At 41.3% G+C, this 18541-nt stretch overlaps 1 protein-coding gene across 1 annotated transcript in view; it reads left to right on the forward strand.

The window, feature by feature from the left end:
* Positions 1-18541, forward strand: part of LOC109917558 (semaphorin-3E) — a 125750-nt gene that overhangs the window by 34758 nt on the left and 72451 nt on the right. The window contains exon 4 of the mRNA XM_048610232.1: positions 9821-9914. Within this exon, the coding sequence (XP_048466189.1) occupies positions 9821-9914 (94 nt within the window). The remainder of the gene's footprint in view (positions 1-9820; positions 9915-18541) is intronic.

Here is an 18541-nt window from a genome sequence, read left to right on the forward strand (position 1 = left end):
GCAGAAGGGTCTAGGCCCGAAACGTCAGCTTTCCTGCTCCTCTGATGCTGCTTGGCCTGCTGTGTTCATCCAGCTCTGCACCTTGAAAGTCAGTGACCCTGTTCAACTCTGTCCTTAATCCTCTACCTTCTGTTATTTTATCCCCCAATACTTTAAACATTGAAGCCAGTTTCCTCTCCACAATGTATGACAGTCAATTCCAAATCACCAAATAAAAGTGATATCTGAGGTGGACAATGCAGCTGTGGTAATCACTGACGTCTACAAAAAAAAAACTAAAAACAAAATATGATTTATCAAGCCAGAGTTGACTGTCAATATTAATATTAGCTGGGATTATAACAATCAGGTGCATTTTCCTATTCCTAATCTCATTAGCATGTCACACTGGGATTAATCCTGAGATTACTACCTTTGAGGAACTGTAACTGTAACTGTCTGTCTGTCTACGCATGAGTGGGAGTTATGATTGAAGAAGATTAGGCTTTATATTATAGATATGAATTATATTACCTTATTTATCTGTGTTCTGCTGAAGTCATATTATTGTAATAATCATTTATTTTTGTTTTGTTTGGTTGTAAAGGTTCTGTCCAAGATCTGTTACACACATATAGGAGCAAATTACTGCAGACACTGGAATTGTACTGAAAACAAAAAATGCTGGAGATCACAGCAAGTCAGGCAGGATCCATGGAGAGAGACCAAGCAAATGTTTTGAGTCGAGATGACAGTCTGATGAAGAGACACCTAGACTGGAAATGTTCGCTTGCTTTCTTTCCATGGATGCTGCCTGACCTGCTGTGATCTTCAACATTTTTTGTTTTTTGTTACACACATGATCACGATGAACATTGGAAGGGTCATTGAGTTCCCACATCACACAGGACGAACAGTGTACTCGGCCAAGATCTCGTGCCATGACTCACCCTTAAATTATTCTCGTTACATTTTATTTCATCCAGTTGAATTATGTTACAACACAGGGATAGCAAGCCAAACCAAATCAACCTCACTATTACTGGATTTGCAATATAGTGAAATGAAAACATTCAACGACCCTCAGAATTGTTCAATTGTTCCTACCCAGATTTTACAAACTACTCATGAAACTTGACACTTGAACAGCAATCCCATCCGGTTAAGATGGCAGTATCGTTAGATGCTCCAGTCAGAGCTCCACTGCTGCTTTTCCCTTTCCACTTTTTTCATTTTTTTTCCTCTTGCTGCAGTTTTTCTTCCCCCCACGTACCCGTACCAACTTTTAACTTCTTAAAGTACCCTACCTGGAGGGAATGGAGAACGGAGTCCAAGACCAGCCCAGCATGAGAGGTGAGTCGCAGCCAGAGTGGGAGCAGAGTGAGCGTGGGCCGACTGGGGGATGAGTCCTGGATAGAGGCTAGCAAGTGGAGGTAGCATGGCCTCATGTTCTGAAGCCCAGGGGGCACAGGCTCAGTGAAAAAGGACTATAACTTGAGTACTTTAAAGACACTTTTTAATCTTATTCTGGACTTTCTAAACTCTGTATTCCCATGCTAGCCTACTTTTTTTAAAATTATTTCAATTGTGTAACAGCACTTAAAGTTTCTGTACCTAGATACCCTGTACCTGAGATGGTGCCAAGAGATGACATTACAAACTGTTCACTGAATTCATTCCAGTGCACATGACAATAAAGGCTATTCTATTCTTCTTTTTTTTTATTTATAAAAATATACTTTATTCATAAATATACAAAAGAAATAGACACATTTGCACACCTACCCTGTCATGTTAGCCACTCCGGGTTACCCTGGGGGTACGCACACCAACTAAAGGAAAAAAGCAAAAAAAAACTCCACCGATCATCTCTACTCGTGGTCATAGTTGGCCCCCTGACCAGTTCGAGGAGGTGCCAGCTGGGCCCAGTTTAAGGCTATTCTATTCTACTTTTCAAGAGAAAGCAGGTTGTTTACTAAGCACTCCAACCATCAACTTGTATGCTCATTTCCCACACTGCTGATGCCTCTTTTCAGTAGTATGTACTCTATACAAAATGCAAAGCGACAAATCGCCTAGACTCCTTCAACAAGGCTCGGACTTTAGCAAAGGTTTTAACATGGTCCCTTATGGCAGGCTGGTCACGAAAGTATCAGCCCATTTGATCCAAGGCAAAAAGGCACATAGAATCCAAAATTGGCTAAGCAGCAGGAGGCAGAGGGTGTTGGGAGAGGCAAGTTTCTGTCACTAGTTGTCTGTTCCTATTGGGGTTCCATAGGGCTGTTTTTGGTGCCCATTAATAATTTGAACTAAAAAGTAGGAGATGATCAAGAAGTTAATGGATGACATGAAAATTAGCAGGTAAACAGTCAGGAGAATAGGCACAAATTGCGGGAGAATATCAATAGACTAGTCAGGAGGATGGAACATTCGCAATGGAACTCAATGGAATTCAAGCCCCTGCTGGGTGGTTAAGAAGGCATATGGGACACTTGCCCTAATTGGAGTACATGCCTGGACACCAAATTTTAGGAAGGATGTAATTGCGCTGGGAGAAGGTACAGAGAAGATTCACTAGGATATTACCTGGGCAGAACAGGAAAGATTGGAGAATCTAGGGTCATTTTTCTGGAGCAGTGAAGATTGAGAGGGATCTGATAGAGGTGTATATAATTATGAGGAGCATGAATAGTGTGGCTAAGATGGCACTTTTCCCATTAGTAGAGGGGTTAATAACCATAGGACATCAATTTAAGGTTGAAGGCTGAGAGTTAAGTTTAGTTATAATAGTGGAGTTAAGAAACCTTTGGATAAACACTTAAATGTCAGGGTGTAGTTATGGACCAAGTGCAGATAAATGGGATTTTTTTTCATTCATTCATGGGACATGTGTATCACTGACTGACCAACATTTATTTCCAGTCACTACATGTTCTTGAGATGGTGGTGGTGAGCTGCCTTCTTGAACCACTGCCATTAGAGATGGAATTCCAGGATTTTGACCCAGTGACAGTGAAGGAACGGCATTATATTTCCAAGTCAGGATGGTGACTGGCTTGCAGGCAGTGGGCTTCCTGTGTAACTGCAACTCTGGATAAAAGTGATCATAGGTTTGGAAGGTACTGTCTAAGGATCTTTGGTAAATAACTACATAGAACATAGAACAGTACAGCACAGGAACAGGCCCTTTGGCCCACAATGTTGTAATGAACATGATGCCAAATTAACCTCATCCCTTCTGCCGGCTCATGGTCAATATCCCTCCATTCCTTGCTTAATCGTGTGCTTAAAAAAAAATCCCTTAAACACGCCTACCATATCTACCTCCACCACCACTCCTGAATGCTCAATCCAGAATCCTACCACTCTCTGTAAAAAACATGTCCCTCACATCTCCCTTGTCTTTCTGCCTCTCACTTTGAATACACAGCACCTAGTATTAGACATTTCAATCCTGGGAAAAAGATTCTGACTGTCAAACCTTTCTATGCATCTCATAATTTTATAGACTTCTATCAGGTCTCCCCTCAGCCTCCACTGCTCCAGAGAAAGCAGCCTGAGTTTTTCTAGTCTCTCCCTATAGCTCATACCCTCTACTCCAGGCAGCATCCCGGTAAACCACTTCTGCACCCTCTCCAAAGCCTCCACACTCTTCCTGTAACGTGGTATGGACTTGAACCTCAGGATCCCTCTTTACATCAGTGCTGTTCAGGGTCCTGCCACTAACTGCTTACTCTCCCTTAACATTTGATCTCCCAAAGTGCAACACCTCACACTTGTCCGGTTTAAAGTCCAGCTGGCATTTCTCCGTTCATATCTGCAACTGATCTATATCCTGCTACATCTTTTGACAACCTCCTACACTATCCACAACTCCCACAATCTTTGTATCAGTTGCAAACTTACTAACCCATCCATCTACATTTTCATCCAAGTCACTTACATAAATCACAAACAGCAGAGGTCCCAGTACGGATCCCTGTGGAACATCACTGTCACAGATCTCCAGCCAAAAAAATCTCCCTCGACTGCTACCTTCTACCTTCTATGAGCAAGCCAGTTCTGAATCCAAGTGGCCAAGTCACCGTGGATCCAACACATCTTAATCTTCTGGATGAGCCTACCGTGAGGGACCTTGTCAAAAGCCTGACTAAAATCCATGTAGACAACATCCCACCTTCATTGACCACCCTCGTCACCTCCTCGAAAAATTCATTCGAGTTAGTAAGACATGACTTGTCCCACTTAAAGCTATGCTAACTGTCCCTAATTAGGCCATGTTTTTCTAAATGTGCGTAAATCTATCTAATAGCTTCCCAAACACTGGTGTGAGACTCACTGGTCTGAAATTTCCTGGATTATCCCTATTTCCCTTCTTGAACAGAGGAACAACATTAGCTACTCACCAGTCCTCTGGGAACTCTCCAGTGGCTGGTGAGGATACAAAGATCTTGGCCAAGGTCCCAGCAATCTCCTCTCTTGCCTCTCTCAATAGCCTGAGGTAGATACCATCAGTCTCTTGGGACTTTTGCACCTTAATGCTCTTCAAGCAACCCAACACCACGTCTTTCTTGATCTCAAAATGCCATAGCATATCAGCATGCCCCATGAAAATCTCACTATCCTTCATATCCTTCTCCTGGGTGAATATTGATGCAAAATACTTTTTTATGATATTGCCCACATCCTCTGCCTCCAATCACAAGTTCCCTCCTTTATCTTAGAGTTGTCCTACCTCGTCCCTGGTTATCCTTTTGTTTTTAATGTATGTATAGAATGCCTTGAAATTCTGTTTAACCCTACTTGCCAAGGCAACTTTATGGCCCCTTCTGGCTCTCCTAATTTCCTGCTTGAGTTCTTTCCTGCTTTTTTTATATTGCTTGCAGACCCTGTTCAATTTTAGCATCCTAAACCTTACATATGCTTCTTTTCTCTTTTTGACTAAATTCAAAACCTCCCTCATTATCCAAGAGTTGCTTACCTTGCCATGCTTATCCTTCCTCCTTCTCTGCAGTGCATCTTGTAGATAGTACACACTGCTGCTACTGAGCATCAGTGGTCGAGGGAGTGAGTGCTTGTGGATGTGTTGCCAGTCAAGTGGGTTGCTTTGTCCTGGATCATGTCAAGCTTCTTGAGTGTTATTGGAGCTGCACCCATCCAGACTAGTGAGGGGTCACGTTCTCAGTTGAAGATGGTGGACAGGCTTTGGGGAGTCAGGAGGTGAGTTACTCGCTGCAGTATTCCTACTCTTTGACTTACTCTTGCAGTCATTATGTTTACATGGTGAGTCCAGTTGAGTTTCTGGTCAATGGTAAACCCCCCAGGATGTTAATAGTGGGGGATTCAGTGATAGTAACACAATTAAATGTCAAGGGGCATTTGTTAGTTTGTTTATTATTGGTGATGGTCATAGTTTGGTATTTGTGTGTCGAGAAAGTTAACTTACCATTTGCCAGCCCAAGCCTGGATGTGGTCCAGATCTTGTTGCATTTGAACACAACCTGCTTCAGTATCTGAGGAGTCGTGAATGATGCTGAACATTGTGCAATCATTGGCAAACATCCCCACTTCTGGCCTTATGATGGAGAGAAGGTCATTCATGAAGCAGCTGAAGATGGTTGGGCCTAGGACACTACCCTGAGGAACTCCTGCAGAGATGTCCTGGAGCTGAGATGATTGACCTCCAACAACCACGACCTTCTTCCTATGTGTCAGGTATGACTCCAACCAACGGAGCGTTTGCCCCCTGATACCCATTGATTCCAGTTTTGCTAGGGCTTCTTGATGTCACACTCGGTTGAATGCAGTCTTGATGTCAAGGACTTTCACCTCACCTCACCTCTGGAATTGAGCTCTTTTGTCCAAGTTTGAAACATGTCTCTAATGAGATCAGGAGCTGAATGGCCCTGCCGAACCCAAACTGGGCACCTCTGGTTCGGCCACATCTGGAGTATTGTGTCCAGTTTGGGTCGCCTCATTACAGGAAAGATGTGGAGGCATTGGAAAAGGTGCAGAGGAGATTTACCAGGATGTTGCCTGGAATGGAGGGAAGGTCTTACGAGGAAAGATTGAGAGAGCTAGGGCTTTTCTCTTTAGAACGACGAAGGATGAGAGGTGACTTGATAGAGGTGTACAAAATGATCAGAGGTATAGATAGAGTAGACAGCCAGAGACTTTTTCCTAGGGTGGAGGGGGCATAGTTTTAAAATGAGTGGAGGTAGATATAGGGGAGACGTCAGAGGTAGGTTCTTTACTCAGAGAGTGGTAGGGGAGTGGAATGCATTGCCGGAAAGGGTAGTGGTTTCGGCCTCATTAGGTGCATTTAAGCGGCTATTAGATAGGCATATGGATGATAGTATAAGGTAGGAGTGGAGGTTAGATAGACCTTAGGTTTAGGGTAAAAGTTCGGCACAACATCGTGGGCCGAAGGGCCTGTACTGTGCTGTGCTGTTCTGTGTTCTATGTTCTGAGCAGGTTATTGCTGAACAGGTGCTGCTTGATGGCGCTGTTGATGACACCTTCCATCACTTTACTGATGATCGAGAGGAGACTGATGGGGTGGTAATTGACTGGATTGGATTTGTCCTGATTTTTGCGTACAGGACATACTTAGGCAATATTCCACATTGCCAGGTAGATACCAGTGTTGTAACTGTACTGGAACAGCTTGGCTAGGGGAGTGGCAAGTTCTGGAGCACAAGTCTTCAGTACTATTGCCGGAATGTTGTCAGGGCCCGTAGCCTTTGCAGTATCCAGTGTCTCCAACCGTTTCTTGGTATCACATAGACTGAATTGAATTGGCTGAAGACTGGTATCAGTAATGCTGGGGACCACTGGAGGAGGCCGAGATAAATCATCCATTTGGCACTTCTGGCTGAAGTTCGCTGCAAATGTTTCAGCCTTATCTTTTGCACTGATGTGCTGGGCTCTTCCATCATTGAGGATGACGGAGCCTCCTCTTTCAGTGAGCTGTTTAATCGTCCACCACCATTCACGACTGGATGTGGCAGGACGTTAGAGCTTAGATCTGATCCATTTGTTAAGGGATCACTTAGCTCTGTCTATCACTTGATGCTTATGCTGTTGTTAGTGCAGTTTGATGTTTGTTGGTTGGCATTGATCTGGTAGGTTGAAGGGCCTGTTTCTATGCTGTATGACTGTATGAAGTTGAGGAGAAGTGTTTTCAGCTGGAAGACAGTGGACTCTGGAACTTACTGGCTGAAAGAATGGTAGAGTCAGAACCTCTCATAACACTTAAACAATATTTACATACTCACTAGCATTACCATAGACTCCGGGACTATATGCCAAGAGCTGAAAAATGAGATTAGTTTTGTCGATCTTTGCTAGCTATCATGGACATGATAGGCCAAATGGCTTCATTCTGTGCCATACACCAAATCCTTGTTATCAATTGGGAAAGGGACACAGACCTCCTGCAGAAAACACAAAATCTCGAGAAGTGCTGTTTTAAAAACCCCCTACCTCCTGGAAAAGTCTACTCACCCCTCACAACCTGTCAATCAGTCTGGGAGCAACCTCACCAGACATGGATCCATGTGTAACAAGAAGTGAGAGTAAATGGCAATGAGTCTATTTGCATGAAGTGGATGATCCATTGTATCTGAAGCAAACTGAAAAATGGGCCCAAATGTTAACTTTGAAAAATCACTGGTCCTTTCTGAAAGAAAGGAATTACATGAGAAATCTTCCTTCAACAACGTTATAATGCAAATTGTCCAAACTGATGACTCCCTGGCCATGCTCCTGAACCCATTGTCTTAACTAGCTAAAATAGCAGACAGGAGTTTAATAAAAGTATATTACCCAAATGCATAATTATACCAGCAGCAAGGTGACAAATATTGATATTAATAAGATTCTCAAAGATTATACAAACATGGGATGAAAGTCTTAAATATCAGAGCCTCCTTAAAGATTTAAAGAGATAATTTAACATCTTTGTGGCATATTTTTGCTTTATTCTATTTTCTAACATTCTACACTGACAATGGCCAAAGAAACATTTATCCAGATGCTGTTTGATAACAAAAATATGGAAGATAAATCCTTCCTTTGCTGTGAGAACTCTCTCTCCCAAACAGCTGGGTTTGGCAGAAATAAATCACTGATTCTTCTATGGAGAGGATTATTAATCATAAATGATTGAGTAATCTATCATGAAAAATCTTTGATAAATATCCTTCACTAAAGTATAGGGTTAGGCATGAATCAATATTGCTGTCAGTCTCTCCCTTCAGAAAGCAGAACCTGTGCTTCCACAATTAGTGTCACTAACCTTCAGTTGTATGGCCTATTCCACCCTATCCATGGCGCATGTTTAAATTAAAATAATATAAACTAATCCAGGAAACAACACAATGGTCTGGTCACTCAGTGACATTTTGCTCTGTCAGTGCAAATCATTCAGTAAGGGGTGTATATCTTTAAGGAGCATACCTGAAACCTCTGTCAATCACTATCCACATTGGCAGAATACGACATATTATTCCTCTGACTTGTTGGACAGTCCGAAGCAGTAATGATTGAGATCAGATGTACCAAAAATAGCCTCCTATTGATCACTTTCTGAACGTGGTCCTACAGTCATCATTTTCAGTAATCTTTGTCTCTGATTCCTAAATTTACATCTAAGAGAAGAATATAACAAGGGATACTTATACAAGGAATGTCAAAATGTTGTTTAGTATATTCGTGTTGCTTACAAAAATAAGTATAAAACAATCTGGTTCATGGAAGTATTTACAGATTGATTGTGCTGAATAAACTGGACATTCTTTCAGGTTTAGTTGAATGGGAAGGATCTTTTTCATAGCATCCCTGCAGTGTGGAAACACTGAAGCATTCCAGTTTCTGAAGGCAGCAGCAGTGTGGAAGCTGACAAGATGTCCACCCTCCCCCACCTTGTCCTGCCCCTGCACCTACCCTGCGGTGGATGTAGGGCAGGGGTCACAGCCTCAGGATGAGGGACTGAATGTTTAAGACCGAGCTGAGGGGAAATTACTTCGCTCCCAGGGTTGTGAATCTTTTAGAATTCTCTATCCCAGAGTGTTGTGGATGTTCCACCACTGAATCTATTTAAGGCTAAAAAAGACAGAGTTTTAATCTTTCAGGGAACTGAAGAACACGGGGAGTGTGTGGCATGGCCATATTGAGTAAAGGTGCAGCTCAAGGCACTTTGCAGTCTCCTAAGATTTCTTTAGTTATTATGGTTTTAAATAGTTCTAATCTCTGGAAGTTCGAATGATCTGATTGTGATATGTCACGATGTTCTTTGCACAGTAATGGACCTGAGCAAAGGTATTGTGCTCTCCCTAATACAATCTAATCAGAGTCCTGTTATTTGAGTCTCTGGTTTCTTCTGTAAATATAAGAAATATTGATGCTCAGTCTATCCTTTGCAAACTTGAAACCGTTACCATTCCGTCACACCACGCACATTGCATCAGAGTGTGGAGTGGATTGTTACTCTCCACATTGAAGCTGAACCCTTTCCCCAACACCTGGACCTTGTCTTTTTCCCTTGCAGGTAAAGCTTCAATTTATGTGATAATCTAGAGGTAAACTTCTGTTTGTCTTGTAGCATAAACTGCAGAATTATACACAACCCCACAAGGATTTAATACGTATTAATTTTAGTAAGTGGAAGGCTAAGGTTTAAGAGGACATTATTTTATAGTTTTTCCTGGCATTTGGTGAGAAGACTTGGGAGATATTTTCCTCAATCTTGTCAGATTGCCAATTGAATCTCACTGTTTAATGTAATTCTAATCAGCTGTTAATTATATTATATTTTTCCTTTACGTTATTCCATGTGCAGGACAGAATCTTCAAGTTGGAATCTCAGCAAGTTGAGTATGGGCGAAACAAATGCCCCTTTGATCCAAGCAAGTCTTGTGCCTCCACTTTGGTTGGTAAGCAAATCTTCAAAGTCTGTAAAAGCAAGAAAAGGTTTAAGGTTCCAGTTGTCAAATTGATTTCAAACTAAGGAATAGAATTTAAATTTTGCTGGGAAAGCAGGGAAGATTTATAAATAGAGGTTGGATTGATGAGGACTATAGTCACTGGAGTTTAGAATAATGAATGGAGATCCCATAGAAACTGATAAAATTTTGACAGAAATGGGCAGAGTGAGCGCAGGAAGGTCGTTCTCAATGACTGGGGAATCCAGAACCAGGGGTCACAGTCTAAGGATACTGGATGGGCCATTTAGGAATGAGGTTTGGTGAAATTTCTTCACCAAGAGAGTGGTGAGCCCGTGGAATTCTCTATCACAGAGGCCAAAACACTGAATGTTTTCAAGAAGGAGATAAATAAATGTCTTTGGGCTAAAGGGATCAAAAGGAGGAGAAAGGGGGGAATGGGTATTGAGTAGGATGATCAGCCATGATCATATTGCATGGTGGAGCAGGCTTGATGGACCGAATGGCTACTCCTGTTTATTCTCTGTGTTTCTATGTTAAATGGATGGAGGAGGTGTTGACATCCACAACTAAAACTGATGGCACTCCTTTCTTCTCCGAATGAAAAAGACTTTAAATGACTACATACTTCTTAATTGGTTCCAAATAAACACATAACCAATGTAAACAATTTCAAAGAAAGATAAAGTTATTACATCTAATAAAACTGTCAGCTAAACTAAACCAGCAGTCAGCTTTATAACTTTGTAAAACAGCTCCTGCCAGGCTGGGTGCGTTAGTCATTTTAGGAGATAGATTTGTGATGTGATCAATTGGTAAAACAAACACCTCGGCATTTGTTAATCGTTCCACGGCTCAAGTCTGCCCTGAAAAGTCACATGACACATTTCCTGCAAAATCCATCTGACTCCATCAAAATTATAGCAATTCTGAAATGTTCACTCCCACAATAAAACTTCCAAAGATGAGGTTGTGTTTAAGCTGTACACTCTTCATCTTGCAGGAGTAAAAATGGCCTAAAATGGGAATTGACTCCCATCTGTGTTCTGATGTAGACAAATATGTGAAAATTCAGGTTGAAATTTGGGTATATTTTACCTCAGTTTTCATTCTTTCTGTCCTGAGGCCAATTTGACAGCTTGGATTTTTAAATAGTGACTGTTTTGTATGAAGCTTTAGAACATTAATTGTAGAACAGCCCTGACAACACTGGGTTGTGACCTACACCGATGAACTGTGAAGATTGAAGAAGGCTGCACACTATCACCTTCTCAAAGACAATTAGGCATGGGCAATAAATGTTGGCCTTGCCAGTGATGCTGACATCCCATGAATGGATAAAAGAAAAGATTCTGATGTCTTTCTGAGACAGTGAGTGGAATGCTCAGTTATTTTACTACTGTGATTGAAGGCTTGAACATGCGGCATGCTTACCTTCATCGTTCGGGGCACTGAGTTTAAAATTTGGCAGGCAATGTTTCAGCCTTGTAGAACCTTAGATAGGCTGCATTTGTAATGTTGTGTTCAATTCTGGTCAGAAAGATGTGGTGGCTTTGGAGAGGGTACAGAAAAGATTTACCAGGATGTTGCCTGGTTTGGAGGGAATTAGCTATGAGGAGAGGTTGGAGAAACTTGGGTTGTTCTCGCTGAAACGATGGAGGTTGAGGGGTGACCTGATAGAGGTCTACAAGATTATGAAGGGCATGGACGAGGGGACAGTCAGAAGGTTTTTCCCAGGGTGGAAGAGACCGTTACCAGGAGCCGTGGGTTTAAGGTGCGAGGGGCAAGTTTTAAAGGTGATGTACGAGGCAAGTTTTTTACACAGAGGGTGGTGGGTGTCTGGAACTCGCTGCCGGGGAAGGTAGTGGAAGTAGATACTATAGTGACTTTTAAAGGGCGTCTTGACAAATACATGAATAGAATGGGAATAGAGGGATACAGTCCACTGAAGGGTAGGCGGTTTTAGTTGTGATGGGCAGCATGTCGGTGCAGGGTTGGAGGGCCGAAGGGCCTATTCCTGTGTTGTAATTTTCTTTGTTCTTTGTTCTTATGCATCACAGGATTGAAATTATTGCTATACTGACGTCTCTTACACTTCAATATTTCAATTTATTCTGCAAATAACACCATTCATTACAAAAATAACAAAGAAATGCAGGTCACCAAGGTAATCCTCATGAGGGGAAACATTCCTTTTCCTCATTTCTCCATTCAAACCTGAAGTCCTCCCTCCTTAGTATCAATGTTTAGTGATTCCAGATGTAATAGAGTATTCCAGTGGGCAATCAAGGTGAGGGATGACAGACTTAGAAAATGAAACAATTATGTTTATATTACCTTAGAGATATCCTAAAATGTCAATAACTCTCACGATTAAATGATTTGTGGAGCCCGTAAGATGTAATAAAGAAAGGGAGAGCAGAGAGACTGATGCTATAATGCAGTTGAAGCAAGTATTCACTTGTTTAAAAGGATCATTATTACTCATCAGTCCAATATTCTCACAGGAATGCCTCTCCTACACACTGTCAGCTCCAAGGATACAATATGCATTTACAAAGATCAGGTTACCTTTCACAGTGTATCCACTGGCCACTTGATGAAGATTTATAGAGATGCTGATATTTTTAAAATTTTACAATAAACCATTATTTATCCTACCCTCAAAGACCATTCTCTCAAAGAGCTCCAAAACCATAGCATCTCATTTTTAGAGATAGTAAGAACTGCGGATGCTGGAGCCAGAGACAACACAGTGTGGAGCTGGAGGAATACAGCAGGCCAGGAAGCAGCAGAGGAGCAGGAAAGTTGACGTTTTGGGTTGGAACCCTTCTTCAGAAATGGGGAGAGAGGAGGGAGCTGGGAAATAAATAGAGGGAGGAGGGGTGGGACTGGGGAAAGGTAGGTGGGATGGCAATAGGTGGATGCAGGTGGTGGGGATTGGTCAGTGGAATGGGTGGGATGGATAGGTGGGGCAAACGATGGACAGGTTGTGTCAGGCTAAGGAGGTGGGAGGGAGGATGGATAGGGCTGGGGAAGGGTATGTGGGGTGGTGATAGGTGGATACAGGTAGGAGGTAGTGGGGATTGGTCAGTGGGAAGGGCAGGGTGGATAGATTTTTAAAAATCCCCACCCCCAGCCTTATCCCACATCCAAGCTTCCATCTCATCCCTGCCTCCTTGACCTAACACAACCTGCCCATCTTCTTCCTCACCCATTCACCCCACCCTTCCCACTGACCAATCCACACTACCCGCTACCTTCATTCACCTAAGACCACCCAAAAACCCTTCCCCAGCCCCACCCATCCTCCTTCCTGCCTCCTTGACCTAACACAACCTGTCCATCTTCTTCCTCATCCATCCACCCCACCCTTCCCACTGACCAATCCTTTCTACCCCCTACCTGCATCCACCTATCACCCATTCCACCCATCCTTCCCCAGCCCCACCCCTCCCTAATTATTTCCCAGCTCTCTCCTCCCTCCCCATTTCTGATAAAGGGTCCCAACCCGAAACATCAACTTTCCTGCTCGTCTGGTGCTGCCTGACCTGCTGTGCATCTCATTTTTATTTCTATTTCCCTTTCAAGATATTTGCATTCTGTTCTCCTCAGTTAAGAAAGCAACAAACTGAAATGTTTTAAATTTTTCATCATCAGATTATGACGAACTTAGGTTTTTGACTGAATTTAACCCTTTGTTGGATGATAGAATGTTCAAATCTTATTTTCCTAAAATTCAGACATAATAAATTATAGTGCACGTGATCAGTTTGCACCCACATCCCAAATCTCTGTGAAATGATCACTCCCTTTCTCCCTATCTTCAGTGCAGAACTGGCTTTTAAATTACCAATAAATTATATTCTTAAAATATCACAATATAAAGATAACTCAAAATTGTTATGAAATCATTTTGACTATTTTAAAATAACAATCCAGGATTCACCCTGAGCTCCAAGTAAGGTAGGTGCACTGACTAGGAGAGTAAGTGAGAGATATGAGACAATATCTTGGCCTAAGTTCAATGACACATGTTCTCATTGAGTGCCGGTACCTTGGGATTGCAAAACCTTCTGATGTGCCTTGATTCACACACGCCCCAGGAATAAACTTGCATTTGAACAAAAGAATGACATCCATTTTTGTTTTTTCACATACATCAATTATTTTAACTTATAACTTAATTATAAATTTTCTACTCTTCACCTGAGGAAGCTTGACTGAAAAAAAATCAGATAAAATGCCATCTTTCAACTGTCACTGTGACAATGAGTGACTTGTGGACACAAGTTTGATTCTAAGTAGGCCATTACAAAGCATTTGAGACAAATTTTACAAAATAAACTAATGAATATTTGCACAGCAATATTTTTGTAACTACAGCTGAAGTAACAATGTCAGTTAAATGTTATTTTTGAATCATTTGTTATTCTTTGCTCTTTTCCTTTATGGGTTACCAATTCTTTCGCTGGCTGGGTGGTTGGAAATCAATCATTGTTGTCAGTTTCCTGGCAATATCAGATATTTGTGCACTTGTCAGTATAAAGATCCGTATGTTTGATCTCCTACTCTCAATAGATTCAAGTATGTATTTCAGCTGATGCTGGAGTCAGATCTAACACAGTGTGGAGTTGGAGGAACACTGCAGGCCAGGCAGCATCAGAGGAGAGGAAAGCTGATGTTTCGGGTAGGGACAGAAGGGTCCAGACCCTAAACGTCAGCTTTCCTGCTCCTCTGAGGCACGTGCCCCAGCATCACAACCTGTATTTGTTGCAGTCTAAGGCTGTCCATGAGGTAACAATGTTGTGAATTTTGTAGAGCAATGGAGCACATCAGACAGTGACTTGCATATTTTCAAATTTCACTGAACTTGTACCCTCCTTTTTTTCTCCATAATAGCAAATGAGCATTAATAGCTTCCTTATTATTCATTACGGAAAATGCAGGTCTTCAAAGTTTGTATTTTCTGCTTCCCGCATTGATGAAGTAACCCAATACTCATGTAACAAATACCAAAAGTATGATAGACTACATTTGCAAATTCATTTTGGCGTGATTTCTACAGCATCTATTTATCTGTCTTTGGTTCTGGTTCATATGCTGAAAGAGGTGGTAGAAAATGATGATTTATGTGGTAGATAACGATTTATTCAAAGGTTTCTCATTTGCTGTCAAAAGTGGGAAATGAATAATGGATCCCATCTGCAGTTTTCCTTGAGTGAGTTTAACAAATCATTCAGTTTGGGGCCCGGAATATAAATAATCATTTTTAAAGGAGAACAATAGCCTGAGCTATTTGCGATAGCGCTGGCAGGTTATGATGACTGTCCCAGCCTGGGGTGGGAGAGCCATGGATAGGTCATATTGGGACATTACATCAACATTTGTATTTACAGAATGCTTCATGGGAGTATTTATCAAAGAAAGATAGTCCTGCGCCACATAAGGAAATATCAGGAAAAGTGACTGAAATGTTGGTCAAATGGGAGGTTTTAAGCAACATCTTAAGGAAGGAAAGTGCAAAAGAGAGGTGAGGATTGGATTAGGGAAGGAATTTCAGAGACTAAGGCCCATTCTGCTGGAGGCACATTCATCAATAATTTCAATACCTAACCTTTACCATAACACAAACATCACTGAAGGGCTTCAGACGGGAAATACACAGTGAAAGAACCACTGCTAGTTTCTTCACCTCTGCAGCCAAACTTGATCTATACTGAATCACCAACAGAAATAAAGCATCAAGTTATAAAGAGAGGTTGTTGACTTGCTCGCCGAATTGGCTTATTCTCGTTCAGACGTTTCATCACAGTGCTAGGTGACATCATCAGTGGAGCCTCTGATGAAGCGATCTTATTCTACTCCACTTCGTTGGAGGGTCTACTGATGATGTCATCTAGCACGGTGACAAAACGTCCGAACGAGAACAAGCCAGCTTGGTGAGCAAGTCATCCACGACCCGAGCTACAGATCTTTGCCGAAACGTTAAGTTATAAAGAGAATTAATTTGGAATGAAAGTTTGGAATGAACCACACCAATCAAAGGCATTTGCTCCCAGTGAACAAACTAACCAGGTGAAATGGGTGAGTGTGAATGGAGCTGGGGAAACAACAATAAGGAACCAGGAAATGGCAGAGGAATTGAATAAATGCTTTACACCACTTTTCACAGTAGGAAACACTAATTATAGTCCATGAGTATCAAATAATCAAATGGTAAAAGGGGATATGGAGGAAAGAAGTACAATAGCTATCACTAAACAAAAAGTACCTATGAAACAAATGGTGATAAAAGACAATAAGACACCTGAGATGATGGGCTTCATCCTAGGAATTTAAAGAATGTAGCTATAGGGGCTAAAGGGATTAAGGGGTATAGAGAGAAAGCTGGAGTGGGATACTGAAATTGCATGATCAGCCACGATCATACTGAATGGTGATGCAGGCTCGAAGGGCCGAATGGCCCACTCCTGTACCTGTTTTCTATGTTTCAATGTTTCTACAGAGATAATGAATGCGCTAGCGGTAATCTGCCAAAAATAGTTTGACTCTGAAAAGGTCCAAGGGGACTGGAAAATTGCAAATATCACACCCTCTTTCAAAAGGGAGGGAGTTTAAATAAAGATAATTATCGGCCAGTAAGGTTAACTTCTGTTATTCTTGGAGGCTTGCTCAGTAGATGCTGAGAGAGGGCTTTCCTTTTGGGAAAGTCTAGGACCAGAGGGCACAATGTCAGAACAAGGAATACTCTTTGAGGCAGAGATAGACAGATATTATATTAGTAAATGAATCAAAGTTACAGGGATAAGGCAGGAAAGTGGAGTTGAGGATTATCAGATCAGCCATGATTTCATTGAATGGTGAAGCAGACTCAATGGGCAAAACGGCCTACTTCCGCTCCTAAGTCTTATGGTCTTACAGGAGAGCAAAAATATGGAACAAAAATGTTTACTTTTGTTGTAAACAATTTTCTTCATGCATACAAATACATTCTGATTCAGTTATACCTCAATTAATAATTATTTCCCTGTTTATATCTCCTACTCTGCACGGCTCAGTTAGTAACTTGCATTCTGAGGTCTTTGTCTGATTGTACTGGGAGCAGATCATAAATCTCCTACTATATACCCTGACCCCTGGTTGGTGACCATTAAAGTAATCTTAGATTGAAACAAGGAAGCAACCTGCTTTTGATTGTCGAGGCACTGCATTCTAACCTCTGGTACTAAATTGCCTCTCTTTGTAACTTTGTGATTTATTTTTGTCTTTGATTCAGAATCAGGGCAATATGACTGTAGAAGTAAAGAAATTGCCTGTTGTTTTGTCAATGTGCATGTCTACATGGTAAAGCATCTCAGTATTGTATTGGCCATGAAAATGATACATTCAAGATGCTTTTTTGCAACGTGAACACATGCATTATTACTGGCAGCAATTGATCCTGACATTTATTGAATGTGTCAAGAGCATTGTTTTTATTTATTTTGTTCATCTAAACCTTGCTGCTAATACACAGTAGAATTTGTATTGTGATGGGTTCTAAGGCACAATTGTACAGCACTTAAAAGCATGTTAATTTCCAGAATTTCAAAGAATTCCAAATGTGTTTTCATGGAGAAAGCAACATCAGAGAGGAATGTCACATAGACCACAATGGTTCAAGATGGCAGCTCACCCCACCACAACCAGGCAATTAGGGATTGGCAGTAAATGATGATGATAACCACATCCCATGGAGAAAGTTATTGCTAATATAATTTAGTGAGAAACAAATTTGTGTGGGAGTCCAGGTGCAGAATGTCTCCAAAGAAATATATTAACACCAATTTTCAGTGGAGGAAATCTATTTTTATAATATCTAGGCTCTTCTGTGCCCTCAGTTTCACCAGTATCAGTTGATTCTGGGCTTGGTACACTGAACCTCTGTCACCTGGAGGTACTTTGGATGTTTTTGGACAGGTCATGCAACAAGATAGAAAATGTGAGGAACCTGGCGTAAACATTGTAAAGCCACTCCAATGATTCACACTGTAATTTCTGTACTAAAAGATAACCAGATGACTGAAAGTAGATAGGTGGCTGGTCCTTCTCTTTGTCTTGCCTTACAAAGCAATTTTTCCCTTTGGTAAGTGCTTACTCCATCCCTATTTGTATTTGATTCCATTTTGTTAGGTACTGGAACCACAAATTACAGTAAGTAGAGCTGTTCCTGCAAAAGTACATCTGGAGGCATTTTACAAGGATATGGATAAACACACATAGTCAGGAGTCAATCTTAAAGATGCCACCAAGACAGTGTGGGTTTGTGAAAGGATTTCAGAACATGGAAGGAAGAAAGACTGAAAGATTGATCTGCTACTGAAAGGAAGCAGAAGGGAATTCACAATGTTCCAGCATAAAGCAAAGTGTCACTATGAGGAACTGTTCCAATTAGCACCTTCTTCAGCAAAGTTGAAAAACTGTTGGAACATACATTCAGTTAAAGAGTGATGCTGATGGTGACCATGGAAAAGTTTGTAATTCCAATCATTCTATTTTCTTGGCCAGTAAAAAACATCTGTAATAGGTAACAATTTTTTTTTTTTTTTTTTTTTTTTTTTTTTTTTTTTTTTTTT

The sequence above is a fragment of the Rhincodon typus genome, chromosome 22 (genome assembly GCF_021869965.1).
Source record: "Rhincodon typus isolate 14 chromosome 22, sRhiTyp1.1, whole genome shotgun sequence".
In the NCBI taxonomy this organism is placed as follows: Eukaryota; Metazoa; Chordata; class Chondrichthyes; order Orectolobiformes; family Rhincodontidae; genus Rhincodon; species Rhincodon typus.